The 25,855-nt window shown below is 39.7% G+C and overlaps 1 protein-coding gene across 1 annotated transcript; it reads left to right on the forward strand.

The window, feature by feature from the left end:
• The first annotated feature begins 4,338 nt into the window (after positions 1 to 4,338).
• Positions 4,339 to 25,194, forward strand: tgfb1a (transforming growth factor, beta 1a). Its single transcript, XM_084717486.1, has 6 exons — positions 4,339 to 6,369; positions 20,428 to 20,697; positions 20,842 to 21,073; positions 22,663 to 22,813; positions 23,661 to 23,771; positions 23,876 to 25,194. The coding sequence occupies exons 1-6, from the start codon at positions 6,039 to 6,041 to the stop codon at positions 23,921 to 23,923; spliced, it is 1,143 nt and encodes a 380-aa protein (XP_084573612.1). The 5' UTR covers positions 4,339 to 6,038; the 3' UTR covers positions 23,924 to 25,194.
• Positions 25,195 to 25,855: the final 661 nt, after the last annotated feature.

Below are 25,855 nucleotides of genomic sequence, written 5' to 3' on the forward strand. Positions count from 1 at the left end.
CTCACTACATGGACTGCAGTGCTCAATTTTGAACACGTCTGCCACTTTAATTAAGTGTATTAGTTTTGTTGGATGTCACTACAGCGGTATTGCAACTTTTACTTCAGTAAAATATCTCAGCACTTCAGAACATGCCTCTAAATTATTGTGTACTCAAACTGTTTTCCTGTTCAAATGAAGTTCCAAAACAAGCCTCATTCCATTGGCCGGTAGTTTCACCAGTCACAAAGACTGTTTGAAGAAGCTACAGCCTCATGTCACTCTGCCACAGATACGAAATCTGTGCAGGACCAACTCTGATGTGGTGACATGATTTATAGACTATCTGTCGTCTCTCTATTGACTGTGAATATTTTTCCCTCCAGTGTCCTCCCTCGGCTCGTCTGGCTCAGAGACTTTGGGTTAGGGGACCCTCTGCAGAATCACACGGAGAATCATGTAGGACCTCACAGTGAATGATGGGAAAACAGAACCATGTTGCACTCTTGTGTTCAGAGACACACAGACACCTTGAGGTACTGGCATCAAAGCGTTGTGGTGAAGGGTATGAAATGCCACATGGCAGACTGGTAAGACACGTTGGTAACTTGCACGGGGTCAGTGAGGCACAGAGGTGGTTGTGTTCAGAGGCCATGCAGTGTGTTTAAAAAAAAACAATGGAGAGAGGAGAGAAAATAGGTCAGAACGTTTACTTGGGAATTTCAATCAGGTTTTATTTGCATGACAAGAAGACTTGTGCTGCTTGAGCAAAATTTAGCACAACGTCTGTTCAGTCAGTGGCGTCCTCTGTTAATGTAAAAAAAAAACAGTAAAAAAAAAAAAGATGCGACGCTATGTAAGATGTAATTAAAGACCGAAGTCAATGATTAACAAATACTTTTCGACCTATATTCAATTGAATACAGTACAAAGACAAGACATTTAATGTTCAAACTCATAAACGTTGTTGTTTTTAGTAAATATTCTCATTCTGAATTTGATGCCTATAAGACATTTCAAAAAAGTTGTGTCAGGAGCATGTTTACCACTGTGATGTATCACCTTTTCTTTTAACAACAATGAGTGTTTGGGAACTGAGGACACTAAAATGTTGATGTTTTCAAAGTGAAATTCTTTCTCACACTTCAGGTGCTCAACAGTTAGGGGTCTCGGTTCTCACATTTTCCGCTGAATGTCTCTTGGTGTTGTCTTATTGAAATAAGCAGGGACGTCTCTGAAAAAGACGTCACCTGGATGGCAGCTTATGTTCCTCCAAAACCTGTATGAACCTTTCAGCATTAATGGGTCCTTCACAGATGTGACAGTTACCCATGATGCCATGTGCACAAACACACCCACACACCATCACAGGTGCTCTGTTTTGAACTTTGTGCTTGTAACGAACTGGATGGTCCTTTTCCTCTTTAGCCCAGAGAACACAACGTCCTTGATTTGTGAAAACAATCTGAAATGTGGACTCGTCAGACCACAGCACACTTTTCCACTTTCCACTTCACTTGCATCAGTCCATCTCAGTTGAGCTCAGTTCCAGAGAAGTCTGCAGCGTCTCTTGATGTTGTTGATATACATCTTTCTCTTTGGAAGGTAGAGGCTTAACTTGTATTTGTAGATGCAGCAATAAACTGTGTTTACTGACAGTCGTTTTCCAAAGTGTTCCTGAGCTCGTGTAGTATCCTTTATACAATCAGGCAGTTTTTAATGCAGCACTGCCTGAGGGGTCAAAGGTAACAGGCATTCATGGCCTTGCTCTCTATGTGCAAAGATTTCTCTGGATTCTTTGAATCTTTCAAAGTTATTATGGGTCATAGATTGTAAAACCCCTAAATTCTTTGCAATTGTGTGTTAAGAAATATTCTTAAACTGTTGGGCTACTCGCCTGTGCAGTTTTTCCACAAAAATCCACACTTGTAAATGCCTGAACCTTTCTGGGATTCCCCTTTAATACCCAGCCATGATACTATCACCTGTTATCAATGAACCTGTTTACCATGTGGGGAAACAGGTGCTTTTGAGCATTCTGCAACTTTCCCAGTCTTTTGCTTCCCTCTTTCCAACTTTTTTGAAATATGTTGCAGGCATCAAATTCAGAATGAGTGTATATTTACAAAAAACAACACTCAGTTTAGTTTAGCACCTTCTTTGACCACCAGGCGGCGGTGCACACCCATCAAAGCTCCTACAGACAAACACACAAGGACAAGTTACAGTAATAGTTGAGGCATTTGATAGTGAAACTCATTTTGTTCTCTTATCATTAACAGTAATCAGAGATACAGAGCAACAGACTGTGTGACATATTGTTTTTGGTATCTTTGCTTGTGTGATCATTGTTTACTGTTGTCATTATTGATAGCACTGTAGGGGATTTTTTGCCATGTGTTTCCTCATGTTAAATGTCACCATTTAGTACCAGCGTTTGATGAATGGCTCTTTCTTCACAGTTAATAGAAGACAATAGATTACCATGGAAAATACGTTTGGGAAAAACCTTAGAAAATTCCAAGATCAAAGACTGTACAATAGCAATTTACTATCTTTACTTCCCTGTTGAATAATCCCTCAGACAGAGACATTATGATTGAAACCATCACTGGTTTGTTTAAGTCTAGCCTTCCTTTTGAAAATACACAATCCAACCTCAAAAAGCAGCCAGACCTAGGACAGTGCACCACACAGTCCAGCCCTGTTGGCTCTCCAGGCCTTGAAATTCAATGTTCTACTTTTAGACATGCTGGTTCCAAGTGTCTCCGTTCTTTAACCTGGCAGGCGTTTATATTCACAGCAGTCAGGTGAACGTGGCTGCCAGTTTGGTATAAGACACTGGTGCCATGCGAGGCTTGTTGACATGTCAGCCATCTCCACCTCAGTGGCAGACGGGCCAGAGAGTGAGAGACAGCTCACTCTTAGAATTAAGGGTTCTTCCTGAAAGGCTGAGCTTCTAATTTGCCGAAACATTTGTTTATGAGAAACCTTTTTTTAAAGAAGGGATTCTTTTTTTGAGAACTTTTTTGCTTTTTGGAAGAAAGAATTTCGTTAAGGCTTGCACATTATTATAAAAGGGTTCTTGGTAGAACCCCCTGGGCGACTTCTAGATAAAAGCTTTGGAATATAGAAGGGGTCTCGCTAGAATTTCCTCTGTGGATTCTGGATAAAACCCTTGGAATATAAAAGGTTTCTTGGTAGAACCATCTGGTTGGGCTCTAGATAAAACCCTTGGAATAAAGAAGGGTTCTCAGGAGAAACCCCCTGCATGGATTTTAGTAAAACCCTTGGAATATAGAAGGGTTCCTGGTGAAACCCTCTGGGTGGGTTCTTGATGAAACCATTGGAATATAAAAGGGTTCTTGTTAGAATCCCCTGGGTGGTTTCTAGCTAAAAACCCTTGGAACATATAACGGTTCTTGGTAGAACCCCCAGCCTGGGTTTTAGATAAAAGGCCTGGAATATAGAGGGGTTCTTGGGAAAATGGCCTTGGTGGGTTCTAGATAAAACCACTGGAATATAGAGAGGTTCTCAGTAGAACCCTATGGGTGGGTTATTGAATTCCTTTAAGAACTTTTTACTCAAGGGTTCTTTATACCATAACATAGAGTGGTTCTCAGCAGAACCCCTGGGTGGGTTCTAGATAAATCACTTGAAATATAGATCGGTCCTTGGTGGAACCCCCTAGGTGGGTTCCAGATGAAACCATTGGAATATAAAAGTGTTTTTGGTAGAACTCCCTGGGTGGGTTCTTATTAACACCCTTAGAAAGTGGAAAGATTCTGGACAGAACCCCAGAGATAGTTATTTAATTCCTTGAAGAACTCTTTGGTCAAGGGCTCTTTGCACCATAATATAAAAGGATTCTCAGTAGAACCCCTGGGTCAGTTCTAGAAAAGATTCTGGATGGTAGAACCCCTTGGGTGGGTTATTAAATTCCTTGAAGAACTTTTTAGTCAAAAGTTCTTTGTACCCTAATACAGAAGGGTTTTCAGTAGAACCCCATGGGTGCGATCTAAATGAAAACCTTTGAATATACAAGGTTTGTTGGTTGAACCCTCTGGCTAGATATAACTTTTATGTTTGGTTTGAAAGAGTTCTAATCAGAACTTTTACAAAAGGTTCTAACAGGAACCAAACAGGGTTCTCCTGTGGGTTTCTCCTTTATGGTTGTATTTTACACCTTCTTTTTGTCAGAGAGCAGTTATTGAGTGTGTTGAGCTGCTGTGGACACAGGGCAGGCAGCAGAGCTCTGTTAAACAGCAGATGTTTTACACTGCGGCCGTTACCCTCATTTCCTGGGCGGAGAGCTGCTCGCTCTATTAGACGAGTAACAGGAACCACAGAAAAAAAAGAAGAGTTAGGGAGGCAGAGAGAGGCAGAGCGAGCGAGCGAGCACAGAAGAAAAGTTAGCCGAGCGCAGAGCTCCCACAAATCACTTTGTCACCAGCAAGCTCTGACAAGCACCGGCAGGGAGAAAGGGAGAGAGGCAGGGAGTTAAATAGAGGTGCGATCAGGGAGTTGTGTCAGAGGAGACTCCAGAGGGAAGGTGTGAAGGAGCTGCAGAGGGCATAAACGAGGTGATACCGATGGATGGATAGAGGGAGGAGAGGACAGAGACGAGACTACAATCCGATTCCCAACACAGCGTGAGCTAAGAGGGGACTGTTACTCCTGCTACTGCTGTGGTTACTGCTGCTGTGTGTGTGGATGGTTAAAAAGAAGGTCTGTACAAGAGGACAGTGTTTGATTGACAGGCTGTGTTTTCTCTCTTCCCTATCTTGATACACAGATATCATACACTATCATTTAATCGTGTTTGAGAATGAAGAGACAGCTGCTCTGTGTGTGAAGTAGGCATGAGCCGGAGGTGTTGAAAGCAACTTCTGTTGGAACTGCAGCTGCACACTGATCACATGCTGTTATTGCTAAAAAGAGGTAGTCAGGGCGGTGAGCGATACAAGTTTATCAGATGTTTTTCTGTGGGGACGTTTCTTCATGGCTCGACTGCATAGGTTTGTGACCGGTGTAGAATAAGTTAAAGTGAGATTATTAAATACAACATTGTCTTCCTTCCCCTGCCTGCGTAGTGGATATCTGATTAGATCTGGACTGACTCAGAGCCCTTGAGAGTTTTATCTGGGCTGTAAAGGAAGCCAGAGGTCATCTGATCAAACTTCAAAAACTGAGAAATAGGAAGACCATTTTTACACTTTAAGAACGGTACGCATCAGTGCGACTTTCTGTTTTAGACAACGACCTTTTTGACACATAAAGTACAATAGTCCTGAATGATCTGTGACAATAAGTTTGTGGGACAAGGAGGACAGGAAGTTGAAAAGCCTTAGACTCAGATAAACTCTTCTTTTTGCTGAGTGTTATTCAGCTCCCTTCACCCTCGCTCAGCCGGTCCCTGGGGGCATGTAAAGAGAGACTTGCCTGGTGAGCAATAAAGCACTGAGCTGACACGTGGAGGTGTATACAGTATAGTTGCTCCATATCGCTGGTGGAGGCTTGAAGTCATATCAATCACCTACAGTAGCAGCTCTGTGGACTATCTGAGTGTTGGTTATTTTGGACTGATAGGTGCTGTAAAGGTCTTCTGAGCCTTGAGGGCGCTGTCTGTGTGCCTGTTTTTCTGAGCTCTGTTAGCATTTGACAGCTCCGCTCTGGACTCACTTCAGCGTCTGAGACGTCATTGTGTTACCTGTGTAGCTGAGTCAGAGGCTGGCTCATCACTCGATGTCTGTCTGCCCACTGGGACTCTCTCCACCTGCTTCTGTGTGAACAAGACATAAGTGTTAGGTGGTTTCCACAGCAGCAGCAGCAGCAGCAGCAGCGACAGCGGTGGCACCAGTAGCCCCGAACTTTCAGGACTCTCCACACTGCTTTAATTGTTCTGCTGTGTGTAAACACCTTGCATCACTCACACCTCTCCACGAAGTGATTCACTGTTCCCTAAGCATCCCTGGACAGAGGCAGGCACTGACAGAAAAGGTGAGGATTTTGCTGAGAACCAAAGTGCATAAGTGGTTGTACACAGTCAGGTTGGCACCATGAAGCTGGCGTTCTTAATGCTCATGGTTGTGTACACGGTGGGGAACGTGAGCGGTATGTCTACATGTAAGACGCTGGACCTGGAGATGGTGAAGAAGAAGCGCATTGAAGCCATCAGGAGCCAGATCCTGAGCAAACTGCGTTTGCCAAGAGAGCCTGCGCCCGATCAGGCCGGAGACGAGGAGGAGATCCCGACCTCCCTGGTGTCCCTCTACAACAGCACCAAGGACATGCTGAAGGAGCAGCTGACTGAGATCCAGACAGACATCTCCATCGAACAGGAGGAGGAGGAGTACTTCGCCAAGGTGCTGAACAAGTTCAACATGACCAGTGAGTACCAGATAACTCAGAACAGTATTCACTCGTGCTTGAAAACCATATTTTTTATTTTTATATTAGGACAAAACCATAATTTTAGGGGGGGTTGAGTTTTACTCTTCAATCATGCTGAGAGAATTCTTCATTAAATGTAGAGCTGATGTCTTACGGAGTTGACAACATGTTATATTTATTCATTTCACAACATAGTCGTAATGAGTAGCCTCTTATTTTTTAAGATTGGTCAGAGTTCTTTATCTTAATGCTAATCTAAATGCACATTTTTAAACTATATTTAATTTTTAAACTAAGTTTAATTTATTACTTATTTAGTTTTGATTTAGAAGGATTACAGAGTTGACATGCTGTGGTTGAGACTGATAGCAATAGTATTTGATGAATTTCTTAAAAAATAGAAAGTTTACCAGCGTGTGAGTACCATTCCTCCTTTTTTTAAACCAGGAAGTGAGACAGGGGTCCTTAGGGTAGGAGTGACAGAGTTGACGTATATCTGGGGCAAAACTTTAAAGGGCCAACATTTTCATCAAAAATTTATTTTAAAACAAAGATGTTTATGATAGTACATGTTTATACCTATGTTATCAGTAGGTATTGTTAGTTTTCTATTTTGAAGGTTTTTAAAAATATTTGAAGTTGTGAATCCTTCACTTGAACAAGGCTGCTTTCTGGCACAGAGCAGAAAAAAAAAAAAAAAATAATAATAATAGAGCAGACCAAAACATTTCATAAATTACATAGGTACATGAATCCTAAAAGAACCAAAAACTTAGAATTATGGTATTAGTAATGTTTTTTTTTTGTTTGTTTGTTTTGTCGTTGGGCCTGATTTGGCCCAGTTCTGAAGAACGGGTGTATTTTGTGCACATGTACACCTGTTGTCAAAAATGGAAGCAATTCCTGATGGTTTAACTACAGCACTAAGAATGTCAAGTGATAGTACGACTGTGATTTATTATCCTATACTTACAGGCACTTGAGACACACTGCTCAACACACACACACACACACACACACACACACACACACACACACACACACACACACACACACACACACACACACAAACAAAGTGTGGTTGCACCAGCTGGTTTTTACTCAGCCTGATCCTAACTACTAAGTCGGTCTTTGTTGACCTTTGTTAACCTTTGCTTGTCTTTAGAACTGACTTCTAGGTGTCGTCTTAATATGTCCAGTCTCAGGGATGCACATTCAGGTGAATGCCCACAAAACTAGCAGCCTACATTGCTAGGATACGCTGCTAACAATCTTCCGCTGTCTTGCTGATTTGTAGCGAATCATTTCTAATTTGTGGCAACTTTACAGAGGATCAAAGATAAAGATGAGGCTTTTTCCATCGAATTACTGTAGCTGTACAGCCAGCACAAGAAACTGCTAACTGCCTAACAAATAAGAGGCAGTCGACTTGGAAAGAAATAACAGAGAACGTAGATGATTGTTAATAGGGTTTGGTGTTACGGCTTAAAAATAATACCTCAATATTTTTAGGCTATTCCACGATATACAATACATATGCAGATATGCACATTTTCTCTAAAATAACATGCTTTAAATTCTCAGACAGTGCAAACATATGATAATCTTATAGAATATGATGCTTTGCTGTAGATGGAGGTACCCAACAGTTTATAAAGTGAGCTCAATCTTAAATATCTACAGTAGGAAAATGCAATATACACATTAATGTAGCAGTATAATTAATCCAAAAACATAAAATAATAGTAAAACAGTGACAAGGATTATTCTACTGTACAATGGGTAATGCTACATTTACATTTTGACACTTTCAGTAAATTTTGCTATAATTTTGACATGCTTTTACTCTGGTAAAGTTAAGAATGCCGAACTTTTGCTCAAGTAATGGACTTTATTTACACAGCCACTTCACCTGTGTGTTACCGGCCGAACCTTCACCTTTAAGGAAGGTGGGTAACCTGTGTGACGGAGGTCGAGAGGGGTTTGTTGTGAAAGTAAGCTAGCCAGTTAGCTGCTACAAGTCAGTCTAAAGACAATTAAAATAGCCTAAAACCTTCCAGATATATTGCAGAGCTGCAAGCCGTGGGTAGAGTAGCAAAAGCAGTCAGATCATCAACCTTGTTTTCTCATGATTTTTTTTTCCCCCACCACAGCTAAAAAAAATCATGTAGCTGCTAACTAGCTAAGTTAGCTTTTCACAGATTACAGGAAGATGCTGTAGCAATGTTACTGTGGCAGCAAACACAACACAGAGACTTTCAGTAACCATTACACTGCAATCTGAGCTGATTTCCACATTTTAGGTCATCTACTTTATCACACAATAATTCACACTTGAATATCAGTGATATATCGCCCAGCTGACCATGTGTAAGATTTACACCTGGTCTTGGTGAGAAGAAGGCCTAAGCCTAGATGGTGCAACCAACATAACTATTAGATTGGACTCAAGTTACAACCGACTTGGCTTGTGACCTGGTGTAAGAACTGTTGGTGCAATGGACCAGATACCGAAGATGGACAAGAACTGTATATAAATTTACCAAAAGCCAGGTGGTACCAAAAGGTGTGGGGCATTTTGTTGTTCAAAACCAATATTTCGCTTTTTGTTACCCTACCACAAAGCAGCATGAATAAGCCTTAAAGTCCCCAAAAGGATAAACAAACTTAGCAGCTACAGCCCAAATTAACTAGCATTTGCCCAATGGCTGATGTCAATTCCAATCATGTCCATAAATTCCCTCAACATGTGTACCCCCTCTGATCTCCATCCAATATCTTCGGGCAGCTTGCGGAGTTCAGAGATCACAGGCGTTACAAGTTAGCAGGACTGTGTGTTGCATCTGGTGTGATGCTGTGTGTTGCTTTCACGGTATCCATGGTATTTTTACTGCTTTATTAGCGCTGTTTGTTTGGCTAGCCTGCATGTGCTGTTTGTTCAGCCAAATGGTTTTTGGCTGTAATTGTGCAATGACTCCCAAACCATTATGATAAACAGATTCTTTATTTTTTTTGTATGTTTTGTTTCTTTGCTCCATTGTTCTCTACATGTCTATACTCCTCACCCTATCAGACAGGCATCCACACTATCCCTCTTTTATCCACCACTTCAAAAGACAGACTTGAGTGGATGGACCGTGCTCAGGAGTGTGCACACCGAAGACAGAACAAAGGAAGTTTTCAAACTGAATGGCATGATTTTGTTCTGGTTAGATGAGAACCAAAAGACGGGGTGAAAAATTAGATGAGAGAAGACATGAAATGCACTCCTTCACCCTTACTCTGTCTCTTTCATTTTTTTTCTTTCTCTCTCTCTCTCTCTCTCTCTCTCTCTCTCTCTGTCTGTCCCTCCGGGATTGGGGGTTTCCTGTAACTTGAGCATTGGGTTCTCCTTTGCTTATCCTGTCACTTGTTCTCCGTCATATCTCTTTCTCTTCCTCCCTGAAAATTTCAATTTCATTTCCATGTCTCTCTGCCCACGACCAGGCTTGGGGAATAACAGATTACATATAACAGTATTACGTAATTAGGATATGAAAAAGGTAACTGTAATCCATGACAGTTACATAAAAAATAGATTTCAGATATGTTTAAACATAGAGATTATTAGCAGGATTACAGTTTATAAAATAAAGAAGGATATAGTACCTGTTTCATGAGTCTCTGGCCTCAGAAAAACCCGCTAATCTTACAGACAATTAATTTTTATGGCCTCTAGTGAAAAAAACCCTCCCTGGGTAGAAATTTTCGACATTATTACAACTTCACAATAAAGCGAGAGTTCTGCCTTCAGCTGTCATCATCCAAGAACTCAGCATCTAATTCAAAGACACATTTACAGTTAAGACGAACTGTTAGCTGTTAGCTACTGTTAGCTACACAGACTAACTGCTAATGTTAGCTGCACAGAACAATCGCTAATATTAGCTACACATAATAACCGGTATATATTCTAATGGAACTTATAAGTACCATACATTGTTGTGAAGTCGGAGCTAACAAAAAACTTTCAGTGAACACAACATGAGTGGGGTGTTCAAATGGGCTCATCTTGTAAACATGGTAAACATTTGAATGCACTGCTAACGTAAGCTACATAGACTAACCACTAAAGCTAGCTACACAGAAATCCAGTTAGCTAGGTAACCTGTCAATACTAGTATCTAAATGTGCATAATAAATTAAGAAATGTAACATTATTTTATTTTTAAATCAGAAAAGCGGAATAACGTCACAGTACAGTGATAGCAAAGCCTTCAGATGAGAAAATAAATCACCTAAAACCTTCCAGATACGTTTCAGAGTTGGAAGCCACAGGTAGAATAGCAAACGCGATCAGATGATCAATTGCGTTCTCTTGTGTTTTGTTTTTTTCAAAAGCAACAGAACATAATCATTATATATAACTTCAATATTGCAAAACTTAAAGGATTAGGTTACTGACTACACTTTTAGTAGGTGTTTAATAATTGTTTTGGCATATATTTTTGAAGTAACCCTCCCAACTCTGCCCATGATTACCCGTCTCTCTGTCTTTCTTTCTGTCTCTCTCCTCTCCGCTGAGCTTCCTGAACTTATTATCAGTGTGTTTGCAGCATGTTTGTGACAGGGCAGCTTGGCAGGAAGGAAGGCAGGCTGATGGCCACTGAGATCTTGAGTGACTCAGGTCCGGTGCAAGCGGTGCCCATGGGGAGCATGTGTTTCCTACCTCTGTGGAATGCCAGAGAACACGCATCCACTGTCTTAACCCTCAGCACAGACTGAACGTCCACACACTGGGAAATGGTGGACGTCATCTGTACGAGTGTACGTGTGGAGGCCTAGCAAGAAATGTTTTGCAATTATTAAAAAAAATCCCACAGACAAAGGGTGTGGAAGACATTCCAGCTTCTACTCTGCTGTGAGAAGTTAAAAAAACAGAGGAGTGTGTTTGATCGAAGCAATTAAAAAAGAATCCAATAGGAAAACAAGTTTTTTTTATATACATGTAAAGAGGTGGGAAGTAACTAAGTTTAAAAACTTTGTTACTGTACTTAAGTAGATTTTTCAGGTATCCGGACTTTATGAGTATTTTTACTTTTACTCCCTACATTTTAACACAAATATCTGAACTCTCTACTCCTTACATTTTCAAGCTATGCTTGTTACTTTAGTTTCAATGCATTTGCATTTGCAATGCATTTAAACCTAAATGGATTAGATAATAATACAGAAAAAATAATTCCTTCAGATGCATCCATCAATGCACATCATGCACAAAACATGAAACAAGATGAAAACAATATAACAAGACAAAAAAAAGAGACAGAAGTAGACAAACAAGATGTAACAAGACTAAAAAGATTTAACAAGATGAAAAACAACATTAACAATGTAAATAGACTAAAAACTAGGTAACAACACAAAAAAGAAATAACGAGAAAAAAGTTGCAAAAAGACAAAGAAGTGTAACAGGATGAAAAACAACATAAAAGACATAATGTAAACAGTGTAAAAAAGCTGTAACAAGACAAAAATCGACCTAAAAGATGCAACAAGACAAAGAAGAGGCAACAACAGAAAAAAAAACAACGTTAAAGACATAAAAAGAAAAAAAAAAGATGATAAAGGTGCAACACGGCAAAAAACAATGCAAAGAATGTAAAACTAAAAAGACATAACAAGAAGAAAAACATAAAAAAGGTAACAGTCAAAAAAGACAAAAACAAGGTACAAACAAGGTAACAAGATGCAAAAGACATAACAAGATAAAGACAATGTAACAAAATGAAAAACAACATAAAAGACATATGGTTAACAGTGTAAAACTGAGATAACAGGACAAAAGGATGTAACGACAAAAAAACGACGTAAGACACAACAACACAAAAGAGAGGCGACAAGATGAAAAACAATGTAAAAGATGTAACAGGAAAAAAACATAAGAGGATGAAAAAGACCTATCAAGAAAAAAAATAACACAAATGACACAACAAGACAAAAAAGACATAACAAGATGAAACGGATAAGAGCAGATAACTTTGCACAGAAACAGACGGTATAAATACTTAAGAGGGCGACTTTTTACTTTTATATTTTGAGTTTATTTCGGAGCTTGTACTTTTTCACTTTACTTGAGTAAAGAAGATTCATTTGTTACTCTACTTTAATCAGTAGTATTTTCATACAAGTAGACCACCTGTACTTCTATGTGAGTACAGAATGTGTGTACTTTTCCCACCTCTGTATGTATACATAAATACATACATACATATACATTCATTACACACGTATATTCAGTAACAATCCCAGTCATCACACAATTTGTGGTTCCTTTTATTGGACTTCTCACACTTTCCTGATAGCCCAGAACAGCCTGTGGGGGTGCATATTTGTGTGCAGAGCATTTTGGAACTTAATAGTTTTAGTCTTCATTATGGTAATTGTGTGGTGGATTAGGCTAAATTCCTTTAGCCAGTTAGCAGTCACATCCGTCCCTTGGAGCTCACACAAATCCACCTCTCCCATTTAACATGGTATCGGTCCAAAAGTAATTCAGCTCGTTTACAGAGGGAACTCTTTTCTCGTTTGGAGATCAGCCACTTTGTGCCATTCAGGAGTGAAATGAGTTCACTGCTCCGGGGTAATTATTGTGTTTAAGATTAAATGAAGCTGCTACCACCAGAGTTATTATAGTTTAGTCTTTTTCATTAGTTTTTAACTTTTGTTTTCAAGTCAGTTTAGCTTCCAGTGTGGGTTTGCTTTTTTTTATATTAGTTTTTATTGTCTAAAAAGGTTGAGTTTTAGTTTCAGTATAAGGTTTTGTTAAATTTGGAAAAGGGATTAACAACACAAACACAAAAAGACATCCCAGTCTCAATAAATATGCACCAATGCTTGTTGTACTGACAAAATTGACCAAATTACAAAAAAGTTAAACCAAAGGCATTTCATGTATACTTTTATTTTTGGGCTTCCACTAAGAATGTTAATGGTTAATCATTAAGATTACATATCTAACTGCCTAAATCAATAATTGATAAACTAAAAAATGGCAGTAGTTGTTGAATAGAGAAACTTAAAATTAAACTGAAAAAAGAGAAAAAAAAAAACAAGGAAAAAAGTAAAAAATTAAACGTGGATTGTTAATGTTTTCAACAGATAAGGATAAGGAAAATGCACAAAATTTGCAGCCCTAGCTGCAACTAATGATTATGTTCATAGTTGGTTAATCTGTCAATTATTTTCTCAATTAATCAATTAGTTGTTTAGTCCATAAAATGTCAGAAAATGTTGAAAAATATCGATCAGTGTTTCCCAAAGCCGGAGGTGATGTCCTCAAATGTCTTGTTTTGCTCGCGACCCAAAGATATTCAGTTTATTATCATAAAGGAGTAAAGAAACCAGAAAACATTGACATTTAAGAAGCTGAAATCAGAGAGTTGTGACTGTTTTCTTATTTATTTCTGATTAATCAGTTATTAAAAAACGTTTTTAGTTTTCTTTCTTTCTTTTTTTTTTTTTTTTTTTTTTTAATAAAATCTTGTATTTAGTTTTTACTTCCATGACCAAAATGGTTTTTGGACACCTCATATTTGCCTTTAGTTTAGTTTTGGGTCACTGCACTGCACCCTATGATGAAGAAGAGTAGTAACAGGGGTCGGACAGTGTGTGTGAAACAGGGTGAGGTGGGGAAACGAGGGTGGAGCCGAGCATATGAAGGAGGCAGGTATTTAGGCTGTTGCTGGAATCTGGTTCCTCCCACTGGTAATTACAGAGCTGTCTCCCTGCCTGTCACAACAGCTGTCCCCGGCTTACCTGAGGATAGGCCCTGATTCAACACACAAATCCCCCCACACCCATTTTAGAACGCAGGCGACGGTGCTATCTTTACCCCTATGTGGAAGAATGAGGCCTTTTCTCAGCTGAGCATGGAGAAGAAGTCTAACACTCTGTTCCCTCAAAAGCCCTTTTTACACTGGACAAAAAAACCCCACTAACACCCGCTAACATCAGGGTTTTGTTTTCACTGGAAAAGGGTGCAAACAGCATTCATTCCCTGGTCAAAAGACACTGTAGTGATCATAAGTATTTATCAGCTTCAGCTCCGATCATCAGTGATTGAAACACAGACATGCAATTTATCATCTCCATTGTTAACTGTGACTCTTTTGCTCTTTTTCAAGAGCAAAATATTTGTTTGGCTTGACTCAGTGCATCAGCCCAGCACAGCACAGTTTACGCCCTCTTGAAAATGTGTAATTAACTCTAATTATGCTCTCACCTTGAGTTGAGTGTCCTATAACTTCTTCACAATAGAAGTCCTGTTATTTTGTTATGTAAAAGCCTTTATTATGAAGCCACAAAATCAGGAAATGTTGAGTTTTCATCTACAGTAACTTAATACAATTCCTATCAGGTGAAAGTGAGCGTGAAATATGCAGCAGAGAAACAAAACTTCAAACCACAGAGATTCAGTTAGAAGCTACAGAAATTCTGAGAGCTGAACACACAGACGCTTTTAAAAGCACCTTTCTCTCTGGTCTCCTGCACCTGAGGTGAGACTCGGTTTTCTAGCACAAACCTCAAAAAAAAAAAAAAAAGAAGAAAAAAAATCAGAAAGGCAAACTTGTCTTTGAGCAATGAGAAAAGGGTCATTCGCCTATTTTACTGGGTTTTGCCCCTTTTCAGCTGAGGTAGTGAAGGCTTGACTTGGTTTGACTCAGTGGGTTGGCCCAGCATGGCTACGATTGCACCTGATGGAAGGTGCGTATTTAACTGAGACATGCTCATCTTGAGTCAAGTGGCTGTAAAACGGTGAATAAATGTCCTGTAAATTCTTCCTATTATTTAGTTGTCTAAACGCATGTATTATGAAGCAGTAAAATCAGGACATGTTGGGTTTTCATCTGTAGTAACTTCACGACTCTGATGAGATGAAAGTCAATGTGAAACATGTAGGAGAAACACTTAATTTCAAACCACAGAGATTCAGTTAGAAGCTACAAAAGTACTGGGAGCTGAACACACGGACACTTTTAAAAGCAACTTTCTCTCTGCTCTCCTGCACAAGAGTTGACTCTCGGTTTTCTAGCGGACATTGGAAGAAAGGCAAACATGTTTCCTGGTGATGCAAAAAGGGTCAGTCGGATATTTTTAGCAGGTTTACCCACGTTTTAAAAACCTGCACATATCCACTAATTTTGGTAATTTTTGCCTCTTTCCAGCAGAGGCACTTTAATTCAATTCAGTTTTATTTGTATAGTGCCAAATGATATCTAAGTTAGCTCAAGGCACTTTTCAAATAGAGCAGGTCCAGATGTTACTCTTTGTAAACCCCAATTGAGGCTTATTGTCTCTGGCCTTAACTTCCACATCTCTATTGACGGTATGTATTTAACTTGAGCTGAGCATCTGCACCTGAATGTACAAACAGGGGCACAGGAGAGAAACTTAACTTCAAACTACAGAGATTTTGTTACAAGCTACAAAAGAGCTGAGAGCTGAACACACAAGAGACTTTTAAAAACATCTTTCTCTCTGCTCTCCTGCACATACATCACGTTTTGGTGCACAGAAAATCACAAAAGTCAACGACAAGGGAGTCAGTTGCCTATATTTTGCAAATATCCTCATATATGCGCTTATTTTGGTGCAAAAAGGTTTGTATTTTGATCACCAGAGCAGTCTAGTTAAAGGCCTCTGGAGAGGGTGCAAGACGTGTTAATTTGAAAGTAGAAGTGAGAATTAAGCTTCACCCTAATTATAGTCCTGCAGCCGATATGCTTCCTAGGGGAAGTGATGTAATTTCCTGTTTCGTAAACACTTCTCTAACCCGTAACACATTTATCTCAGTTTACTCAAACTAGCTGGAGACGATGACTTTCCGTGCTTGGTGTTGCTCGGTGCATCACTGCCAAGTCGAGGCACTCCACATACTGTACACTGTTGTGACGCTCTTTGTTTCCATTCATGCACTTACAACCAAACATTTGCCTCTGCCTCTGGGTGGAACCAGTAAAATGTCATCTCATTTCCCTTTACACGCCACACCAGCTCTTTTCAGTTTCAGTTTGGCTGCACTATAAGGGCTGAAACACTACCTACACAACGACACAGATGGTGATGCTGGTAAATGATACACAAGCCGCTGTGACATGGAGGATACCGGTACAGCCTAGAGCGACTATGCAGCTCAAGTATGCAAGGCTGGGTTGTAGCTTCTGCTGTCAAAGAGTAATTCCGGGATTCGAGAGCAGAGAATCCAGGCTTTGGCAGGCTGAGGCAGAGTAGAAGGTTTGGGCCCGGGCCAGACCCAGGCTCCATTGATACACATCTCCGATTTCTCTGCACCCCCACTCACACCCACCCACGCTACAACCCACCCCTCACAAGTGTAAGTTATATTCATGAGTGCATTCTTCAGTTTGCTGTTTTCTTTGCATGCACCCTCCCGTCTACACCTTCTCCCACTCTCACTCTCTATCATCTGCCTTCCTGCTCTTATCTATGAATGTCTGTGTCTAACTTAATCCAGTATAATGTAACGCTGCTAGATTTATGGTGTTAAAGCCCTCAGTAGCTTGGCTCTGTTTTCTATCAGGCTCTACAGGGGGAATGTTCTTGCTGTCGTGATATGGGCAGGCTCAGGAATAAAAGTTGCAAATATGGGCAGGGATACTGTAAGAAAACAAAACACTCTTTATGGTCCACTTTACAGCAGCTGGAATAGATGACTGTTTGGCTGCAGTTAAGATTATTGAGTAACACTGTGAATTTGACTATTCCATTTCATTAATGCGTGTACAGGAAAACATTTATGTAAAAACTTCTCATGTTTATTTAAGAAAAACATGAGTAATGAACATCTCAGTATTGCACTAAGTAGTAAATTGCAGTGGTGTATGCAGCAAATGTGCAAATATGATGATGAATTCTCAACACTGTAGTGATTGTTGACCATGCTCCAAGTTCTTCTTTAACTCTTGTTCCACTTAATTATATTCCTTCTTGTGAAACCCCAGTGTTTTCACACTTCAACACGGCAGATATACTTAAACAAGGATTTATCTGAATATCGCTTACAGTAGGGCCTAAAGATTATTTTCATTATCGTTCAATCTATTATTTTTTATTTTCAGTTATTTTCTCAATAACCAATTAGCTGTTTGGTCCATGAAATGTCAGGAAACGGTGAAAAATGTTTCACAAAGCCCAAGGTGATGTCCTCAAATGTTTTTTGTCCACAACCCAAAGATATTTAGTTTACTGTCATAAAAGAGTAAAGAAAACAGGAATGATTCACATTTGCAAAGCTGGAATCACAGAATTTAGACAGTTTTGCTTAAGAAATGACTTGAAACAATTAATCGACTATAAAAAATGGTTGGCAATTAATTTAGTAATTAAGTTAATAATCAAATAATCAATTAATCTTTAAAATACAGCATCTCAGCAGATTATCTAATCTCACGTTAGTCCATTATCGATGTGATGATCTATTCAGTCTTATAGTTTAATTATTAATTACATCATCTTATCATCTTAAAATTTAACTATTGTATTACATGTCATAATAACATACTTACCAAATAATGATATTATACTAAATAAATTCTAAATACTAAAGTGGTTCTTACAAATATACTGTAATGAAGAAAAAGGTTTGTATCTAAAAGATTCTTAAATTTTGATTTGTGCAATTTACTCATACACCACTGTGGTAAATATATACAACTATACATGAACATTTGTTGTCATTACATTACTAATGGTCAAAAACTAGAAAGTCAGCAACTTTGCTAAAACATCCGAACATCAAGCAAGCGCAGGCCAGCTAATATTACTGACCTGTCCAACAGCAAGAAGCCCAGATCTGTGTCTGTCTTGCAACCTTTTAAGAGCAGCTACATTTAGCAGCAGTTCACTTCACTGTCCATCAGGAAACCCTGTAAATCACAGAGAGTTGAGGCAGAGCAGCTGGAAGACATTTTCCCCATAAAATACAATCCAGTTTCACCCAAATCCCTGACATAGTTGATAGTGTGTTACTTGGTGCAGTAGAGCATTACACACTTGTGACGACCTGGCCACAGAAGTTACATAACCCTCTTACAAGTCAGCGTAGCATCAAGATGATTTTGAAGCTTATTTGTGTTGCTTTAAGAAGCTGATTCTTTGAACCTCGTGTACATTGATTGTCCCACTATACTGTTCTATCAGTTCAAAAATCATCTGTTCTTGTACTAGGATATGTTGCAGTAAAGTATACAGTGCACCCTGTAGAGATAGTAATTTTGATCTGTCAGCTATCAATATCTTACCAGATGTCCATGGTCAAAAACTCACCGCCCCTTCAAGACCACAAAATGTATTTGCAAAACCTTTCATTATTGCTCCTGTGCTTGTCCTCACTGATATTGGTATTTGATCAGGAAAAGAGCAAAATAGGGAATGACGGGTGAGAAGAGGACAGAAACAACACAGGCAACCTAACAGAGAGTCGTGATCCAGTCATATTCTCCTTCATAATATAAGGTAGCTAACAGGGCTGGAGTCAACCAAGGAAAATTTTGGTTCACTGAAATGACTGAAGCAATTGGTTGACGAGGGCGAAAAAAAATATGTATTTTTGATTATCGTCCACAGTACACTCCGAGTGCACTCTATCTGGTAGTCCAAAAGGATGCTAATCAACATTACACAACATTGCCCAGGAAATTAACTCCTGCAGTTTAACCATTTCTTTTTCACATGTAGCTATATCATTATGTTCAGGGCATGTCTATCAAGTAAATTTTGTGTTACATTCAGCAGCAACACAAACACACATCAGTGAAGATCACAAAGTAGAGCGGGCTTCCATATAACAATGAAGCGAACACTAGTTGAGCTAGCGCTGAAGTATAAACTTCCACAAAAGCAACATGAAAAAACTTACTCACTGGCCTCCGACTTACTACTTGTTATTTACTTGCTCTTTACTGTCCTTGAATAATACAACATTAGTCAACCATCGCTCCAACTCATGGGAGCACAGCTAAGTTCAATGGGCTAACCTGCCAAATAAACACCAAAACAACATAAATATGGCAAAAGTCACAGCTTTCAAGTTTGAAGTAAGGCCAGAGACAGTGAATCGATCCACTGTAAGATAAGATATTCCTCAAGATGTTCCTTTATCGGTCCCACGATGGGGAGATTTTCATTGTTGAGCTTGAACTGTAACCAGCCCTTGTTAAAGTAGTCCGGAGAGAAACGCACACACACATTGTCACTAGATATAAACTTTATCCACTCAACTCTAACGTCCACTGAGGCACAGGGCCAATGTAGAGATTTGCCTTGAACTGCTGAGCACCGGAAGTCGTATTTCAAGCAAGAATGAGAAAGAATTTCACTTTCGAAACTTGAAAACACACTGAGTGTTGTTAAAGGAAAGGTTGATGTATCACAGTGGTAAACATGCTCCTGCCCCAAACTTTTTGGAACATGCTGCAGGCATCAAATTCAGACTGTATATTTACAACGTGTGTATTTACAAAAACCAATGAAGTTAATCAGTTTGACATTAAATAGCTTGTCTTTGTTTTGTGTTAAGTTGAATATAGGTTGAAAATCTTTTGCAAATCATTGCATTCTGTTTTTATTTTATGTTTTACACAGCACTATTTTATTTTACAGCTACATACTGTTAACCCTGAATGGATGTGATATGATCGCTATGATTGTTTGAAGGTCCCAGCTCTGGTGAAACCCTTTGTAAAACATATAGTGATTGAATGCCATTGAACATGACTTCACCATCCTGGGGGAAAAAATGCAACAGGCTACAGGACGCCGCTGGGAAGTAGCAGGGTCAAGTTTCGGGGTTAATAAATAATGTGGTATCAAATTGGTGCAAAGATTTGTTGATAGCGATGCCACCATTTTAGGCTGTATCACAGACGATTACCCAAACAATCCTACATTTTGCCTTTAAATATCCACAAAGATTACTTCTTGCCTAAACCTGCTTATTCCAAAAAGTAGTTTTACAAAACTTCCAAATGAGTAATTACCTGTTTTAAATCACAGATAAAAACGCCACAGAGAAAATCATGAGCATGTTCTTCAACATCTCTGCGATACGGGAAAGTGTCGGGGATTACCGCCTGCTGACCAGCGCGGAGCTGCGGATGCTCATCAAGAAACCCATGATACAGGCGGAGCAGCGGGTGGAGCTGTACCAGGGTCAGGGGTCCTCGGCCCGCTACCTCACATCCCGCTTCATCACTAACCAGTGGAAAGACAAATGGATGTCCTTTGATGTCACAGACACGCTCCACAACTGGCTCCAAGGGACTGGTGAGATGAGACAAGCTTTATTTATTTATTTATCTGGTCCTACTGTGGTCCATTTCCACATGATATTTACCTGCACAGATAAAATTGAAATGATTGTAATTGTTGTTTGTTGATTGTAATTCTGTTTTTTGTTTTTTCTGGCAGACGACGAGCAGACTTTCGAACTCCGGTTGTTCTGTGAATGTAAGAGTAGTGGTGACACTGCCTTCGGTTTTGGCATCTCTGGGATCACTAGGGGCAGGGGAGACACGGGACCGTTATCAAGGTTGCTGGAGCAACCACCGTACATCCTGACCATGTCCATCCCTCAAAACCACAGCAGCCAACTCACCTCACGCAAAAAACGCTCCACGGACGTGAAGGATACCTGTACAGCGTAAGCACTCCTGCAAAGTTCTGTTGCATTTTCTTTTATTGACACATTACCTGCACAAGGCAGTGTCCTTAGTTACTGTTGCTACGTTTGTCAAGCTTTGTGCAAGCACATGTGCAGTTCACAGTGTAAAAGGTGGTATATTTAACATCAAAATTGGCAGTATTTTTTTGAAACACAAGGTCTTAGATTCCATGAAGAAGTAAACAAAAGCAGCTTTGCAGTCCTGGCAGGCAACCATGGCTTTTTGATGGCTAAAATGATGACTCTTGCTAGCAGATTTCACAAGTGGAGCTCGCTAATGTATGCTAATACTTTCAGCTGAGTTTTTAACATTTCCATCAGACACATTTTAAAACCTGAGAACCCTGTTAAAGGCTCCTAAAGTCTAAAGTCTAGTCTTTTTTAAACCTTTTTAGATCACATTCCCAGACATATTGTGCACTTTTTTTTCACAATATATGCTTGTATTTTTATATAAAAATCATAGAAAACCCAATCATTTTTTATTCCTGTAAAACAAAATATGATGGGTGCTTACATAAGCTAGAACTAACCAATATCAGCCAATAACATTATGACATCTACATGTGGATCAATCTTGAACTTTTAGCGGGGCAGAGCTAATGCTAAGATTCATTAGCTGATTAGCAACAGTATGGTACGTCAGTGTGCCACCTCAGATCTTGTTCTGTTTCCCCAAAATACCATTGTTACAGACCTGCTGACTAGAATTAGCTACATGGATCATATAATGGACTTGGGGCTGGGCCTCACTGATTACTGTTTCTGTTCAAGATGTACAAAAACACAACATAATGACTCCAGTCACTGATTTGGGTGAACTTTGATCATGTTCTATGGAGAAATTTTTTCTCTCTCTCTGGTATTTGCTGCTCACCTTCAACTCCAGGTCAGTTTCTTAGCTGCTGTTAGCGGGCAACCTCCAGAGTTCATTTACTGAGTTTCCTGATGGTTTCCTGATCATCCTGATAGCTTTACTTGCTGCTAAAGAAGCTAGCCACTAACTGCCATTTGCTCGGTTAGCCATGCAGATAATTTAGCTGACTCAGCCCTGGGGTGCCAGGAGCCAAACCTGGCAATCAGACCTCCTTCGTACTGTATTCTCTGTTGCCAAACCTCTGTTGATCTCAGAGGATGTGTTCGGTGGAGGAAGAGAGCCTGGATAAGAGCTAAGCTAACCTGGCTCAGACCTCAGAGAGCCTAATTTCCTAATTTAACTGCAGGGAATTAGCCATGAGCTTACTTTAGAGCAGATAAAGACAAAGTTTAATGTGTTCCTCATGCGTTTGCTCTTGTGTTAGGTTTTCTGAAAGATTACACAAAAAAAGATGCCACCCTCCAAACTAATGAGACACAGAGTCTCGCTCGTCTTAGAGCCCCGTGCGCACCGCTTCAACATGTAGAGAAATGCAAAGCTCGACGGGCTTGACAACAACTCTTAGCACATCCTCAAAACCAACTGACTTTGAAAACATCCCGTCTGCAGCAGCTACAATCTGAAAATCTCATCCCATCTCATCACACACCTCACTTCAAAAAAAGATGTTTTCCTGTTTTCTCTTCTGCAGCCAGACAGAGACCTGCTGTGTGCGGAGCTTGTACATCGACTTCAGGAAAGATCTGGGCTGGAAGTGGATACACAAGCCAACAGGCTACCACGCTAACTACTGCATGGGCTCCTGCACCTACATCTGGAATGCTGAAAACAAATATTCTCAGGTAACATGCAGCACCAGACAACATCACCCTGGCTCATTTTTATCTGATATTTAATGTGACTAAATAGTTATTTAATAAAAAAAAAAAATTACATATATATGACTTACTAATCATTAATGACAGTAGTCACTAAACGCAGGCCTAATTCAAATGATAAACAGATACTTATAGCCATGACAGTGGAGTAGCTCCAGGGATGGCCATGGTGGTGGTAGATCTTTGAATTTTGTCGGGTTGGATTGGCAACCCGACAAAATTTGGGAGAAATAAAGAAAAAGAAAAAAAAATACTATTACCTTTAATAATGATGATGATAATAATAATAATAATAATAATAATAATAATAATAATAATAATAATAATAATAAGAAGAAGATAAATAATAATACAGCCCAAACCCAATATAAGCCCATGACATATGTGAGAAACAAGGCCCAGCCCGACCCAAGCCTGTCAGGTCACGTCAGGTCACGTCAGGTCACGTCAGGGGCGAATACAGATCTCAAGCTCTGGCTCCAACACACCTGACTGAAATGATCAGCTCGTTATCAGATTCATAAACAGTCCGTGGCTCCTACTTGGTGCAGTACTTGTTTTTGAACACTAGGGTGTTACATTTTTCTCCTTTAAGAAATGTTTTTATCCTCAAATACTTTTACAATAAATTAAAAATACAAAGAGTGTTCATGAGGTGACACTTTGTGGCTAATTCCTGGATTTTACCAAAAGCACTCTTGTAACTCGCAGCCGTCTGTTACAATTGCTTTTGGCACATGTCATGTTGGTGATGAAATTCAGAGCTCAGGACTCTGTTTTCATTTCTTTCCCCACATTTAATTGTTCACAGATTTTGGCCTTGTATAAGCACCACAACCCAGGAGCCTCTGCCCAGCCCTGCTGCGTCCCCCAGGCACTGGAGCCGCTGCCAATCCTCTACTACGTGGGCAGGCAACACAAGGTATCTAGTCACCCTCACTCTGAGGTGAAATGTTTACTGGACTTCTTGTGTGAAAGCAACACTTAGAGATGATTTATCACGCGACTGTTGATTTTCACTTCCAGGTGGAGCAGCTGTCCAATATGATTGTGAAGTCCTGCAAATGTAGCTAAAAATACGACGGGGTGTGCCGCTCTGCCTCGCCTCAAACGTACACCGAGATGCAAGAAGAGAGGAGAGACGGGGAAAAGAGAGGAGAAGAGCACGTGACAAGAGATTTAAAGAAGACGAGAATAATGTGGACGAGGGGAACAAAATTTTTAAAGTCATCCGGATCTTTTGGTCCACTTTTCCCTCCTGCGAGTTCCAGTTGAACGCACATCAAACCATGGACGTCTTTATATAGATATCACAGATCATATTTTCTATGTGTATATACTTTTTTTTCCCCAAAAAAAATTCTGTCTTGAGATGAATTAATTTATTTGTTGGAGGGACAGATCTGTATAAAAATGTGTCAGTTTGACATGGAAAAGGATTAAAAGGATTTGATAAAGGATGCCAAAGGTCATGAGGACCAAAATGACCTCAGTGGAAGAACACTTTTGTTTTCTGGGGCATTTCTGTTTGCCGTATCATCTTCCTAAAAGAGGTCATAGTTAAAAGGTGCTAAATCCCAGGTATGGAAAACAGTGGTTGTTGGGGTTTTCCTGGAAGATAACGCAACAGGTGGTTTTTGGAGAGAGCTGCACCGTAAAGGACAGCAGACAACCACAGGGACAGTCCGACCTGGGGGAAACTCCCTCTGACTGAGAGACTGGAGGACTTGTCAGCCAGCTGTGCAGCGTTTCACATGAACCGTCCATCAGTTTTACTTGCTTTGTTTGTGTTTCGGCCCACGTGATTTATACAATGCTTTTTTTTTTTTTGTCACCGTGTTTGTGTTCATAATTGAATGTCAGCTTGTCCTTTCGAAGCTGTCAAAGCCATGAGTAATCAGTGGTTGTAAGAGTGATGACACCATGTTTTTCTCCCTCTCAGGATTTACAGTCAGCTTGTTGTCTTTAGATGGTGAGGGTCAGAGGAATGTGGTTGTGGTGTTGGTTTTAGGGAAGCCATTAAGACTCAATACACACATTTGCTGTTTTTTTTAATCACCATAGTAAATTAGGGGCAATTTATTGCCTTTTATTTCAGGGCAAGTTTTTACTTTCATCTGAAGTGTGATGCTTTTTGCACAACTCAAGAATTAATTCAGCTTCTACGATCTGTTTTTAGGAATAAAACCAACACTTTTTTTAGTTTACCATATTTTTTATAGTGCACTTAACATTTGAAATTTGTATTTGTAAATATTTAAAAAAAATTTAAATAAACATTGATGTTAAATTATCACGTCAGAGTGGAATATTTTGGTGAACAAAATAAAACCACATGCAATGTTTCCACTTGTCAGAGAGCTGTGTTGTGTGTGAGTGTGTGTGTGTGTGTATTTCACTTGTCAGCGCATGCATGCTTGTATATGTGTGTGTTATAATTACGGTAAGAGGAGGGAACACGAAAGCACAAACTGGAACACACCTAGTATGTTGTGGACATGAATGCCATCACCGTTGAGACATGCAGTTTGGTCTCGTTCTTCACATGAAAACATGAATGAAAGGTTTTATCCTGTTTGTGTTGGCATGTTTTAGTCTGTGATGTTTAGGGTATGGTTCCTGAAAATGGAACTTCGTATAAAACTTTTAATTGGACAGACATGCAAACTTCCTGAACTTCTCCCTCTCTGGGAGATTTTGGATCTAAAATAGCTAATTAATAAAGAGAAGGCGTCAACTGAAAACTGAAAAATACCTGCTTGTTGAAAAGCCTGAGGTAAGACATCAAATTGATGTTAGCACGCTAACTAACACTGTTAACTACTGACTCATTTAAGGAAAATGGTGGCAGTAACCTGAATGTAAGATTAAGAGGCGTTCCATTTACCTCAGAAGTCAGAAGTCGGAGCGTGGAAAGACGTCACACTCGAGGTGACCGCTTTCCAGTACAAGAAGTCAGAAAACGACTTTCTGCGCTCAATAACAACACGCTATGAGGTATTTTTG

The sequence above is a fragment of the Lutjanus erythropterus genome, chromosome 4 (assembly GCF_056507025.1).
Source record: "Lutjanus erythropterus isolate fLutEry1 chromosome 4, fLutEry1.hap2, whole genome shotgun sequence".
NCBI classification, from domain to species: Eukaryota; Metazoa; Chordata; class Actinopteri; order Lutjaniformes; family Lutjanidae; genus Lutjanus; species Lutjanus erythropterus.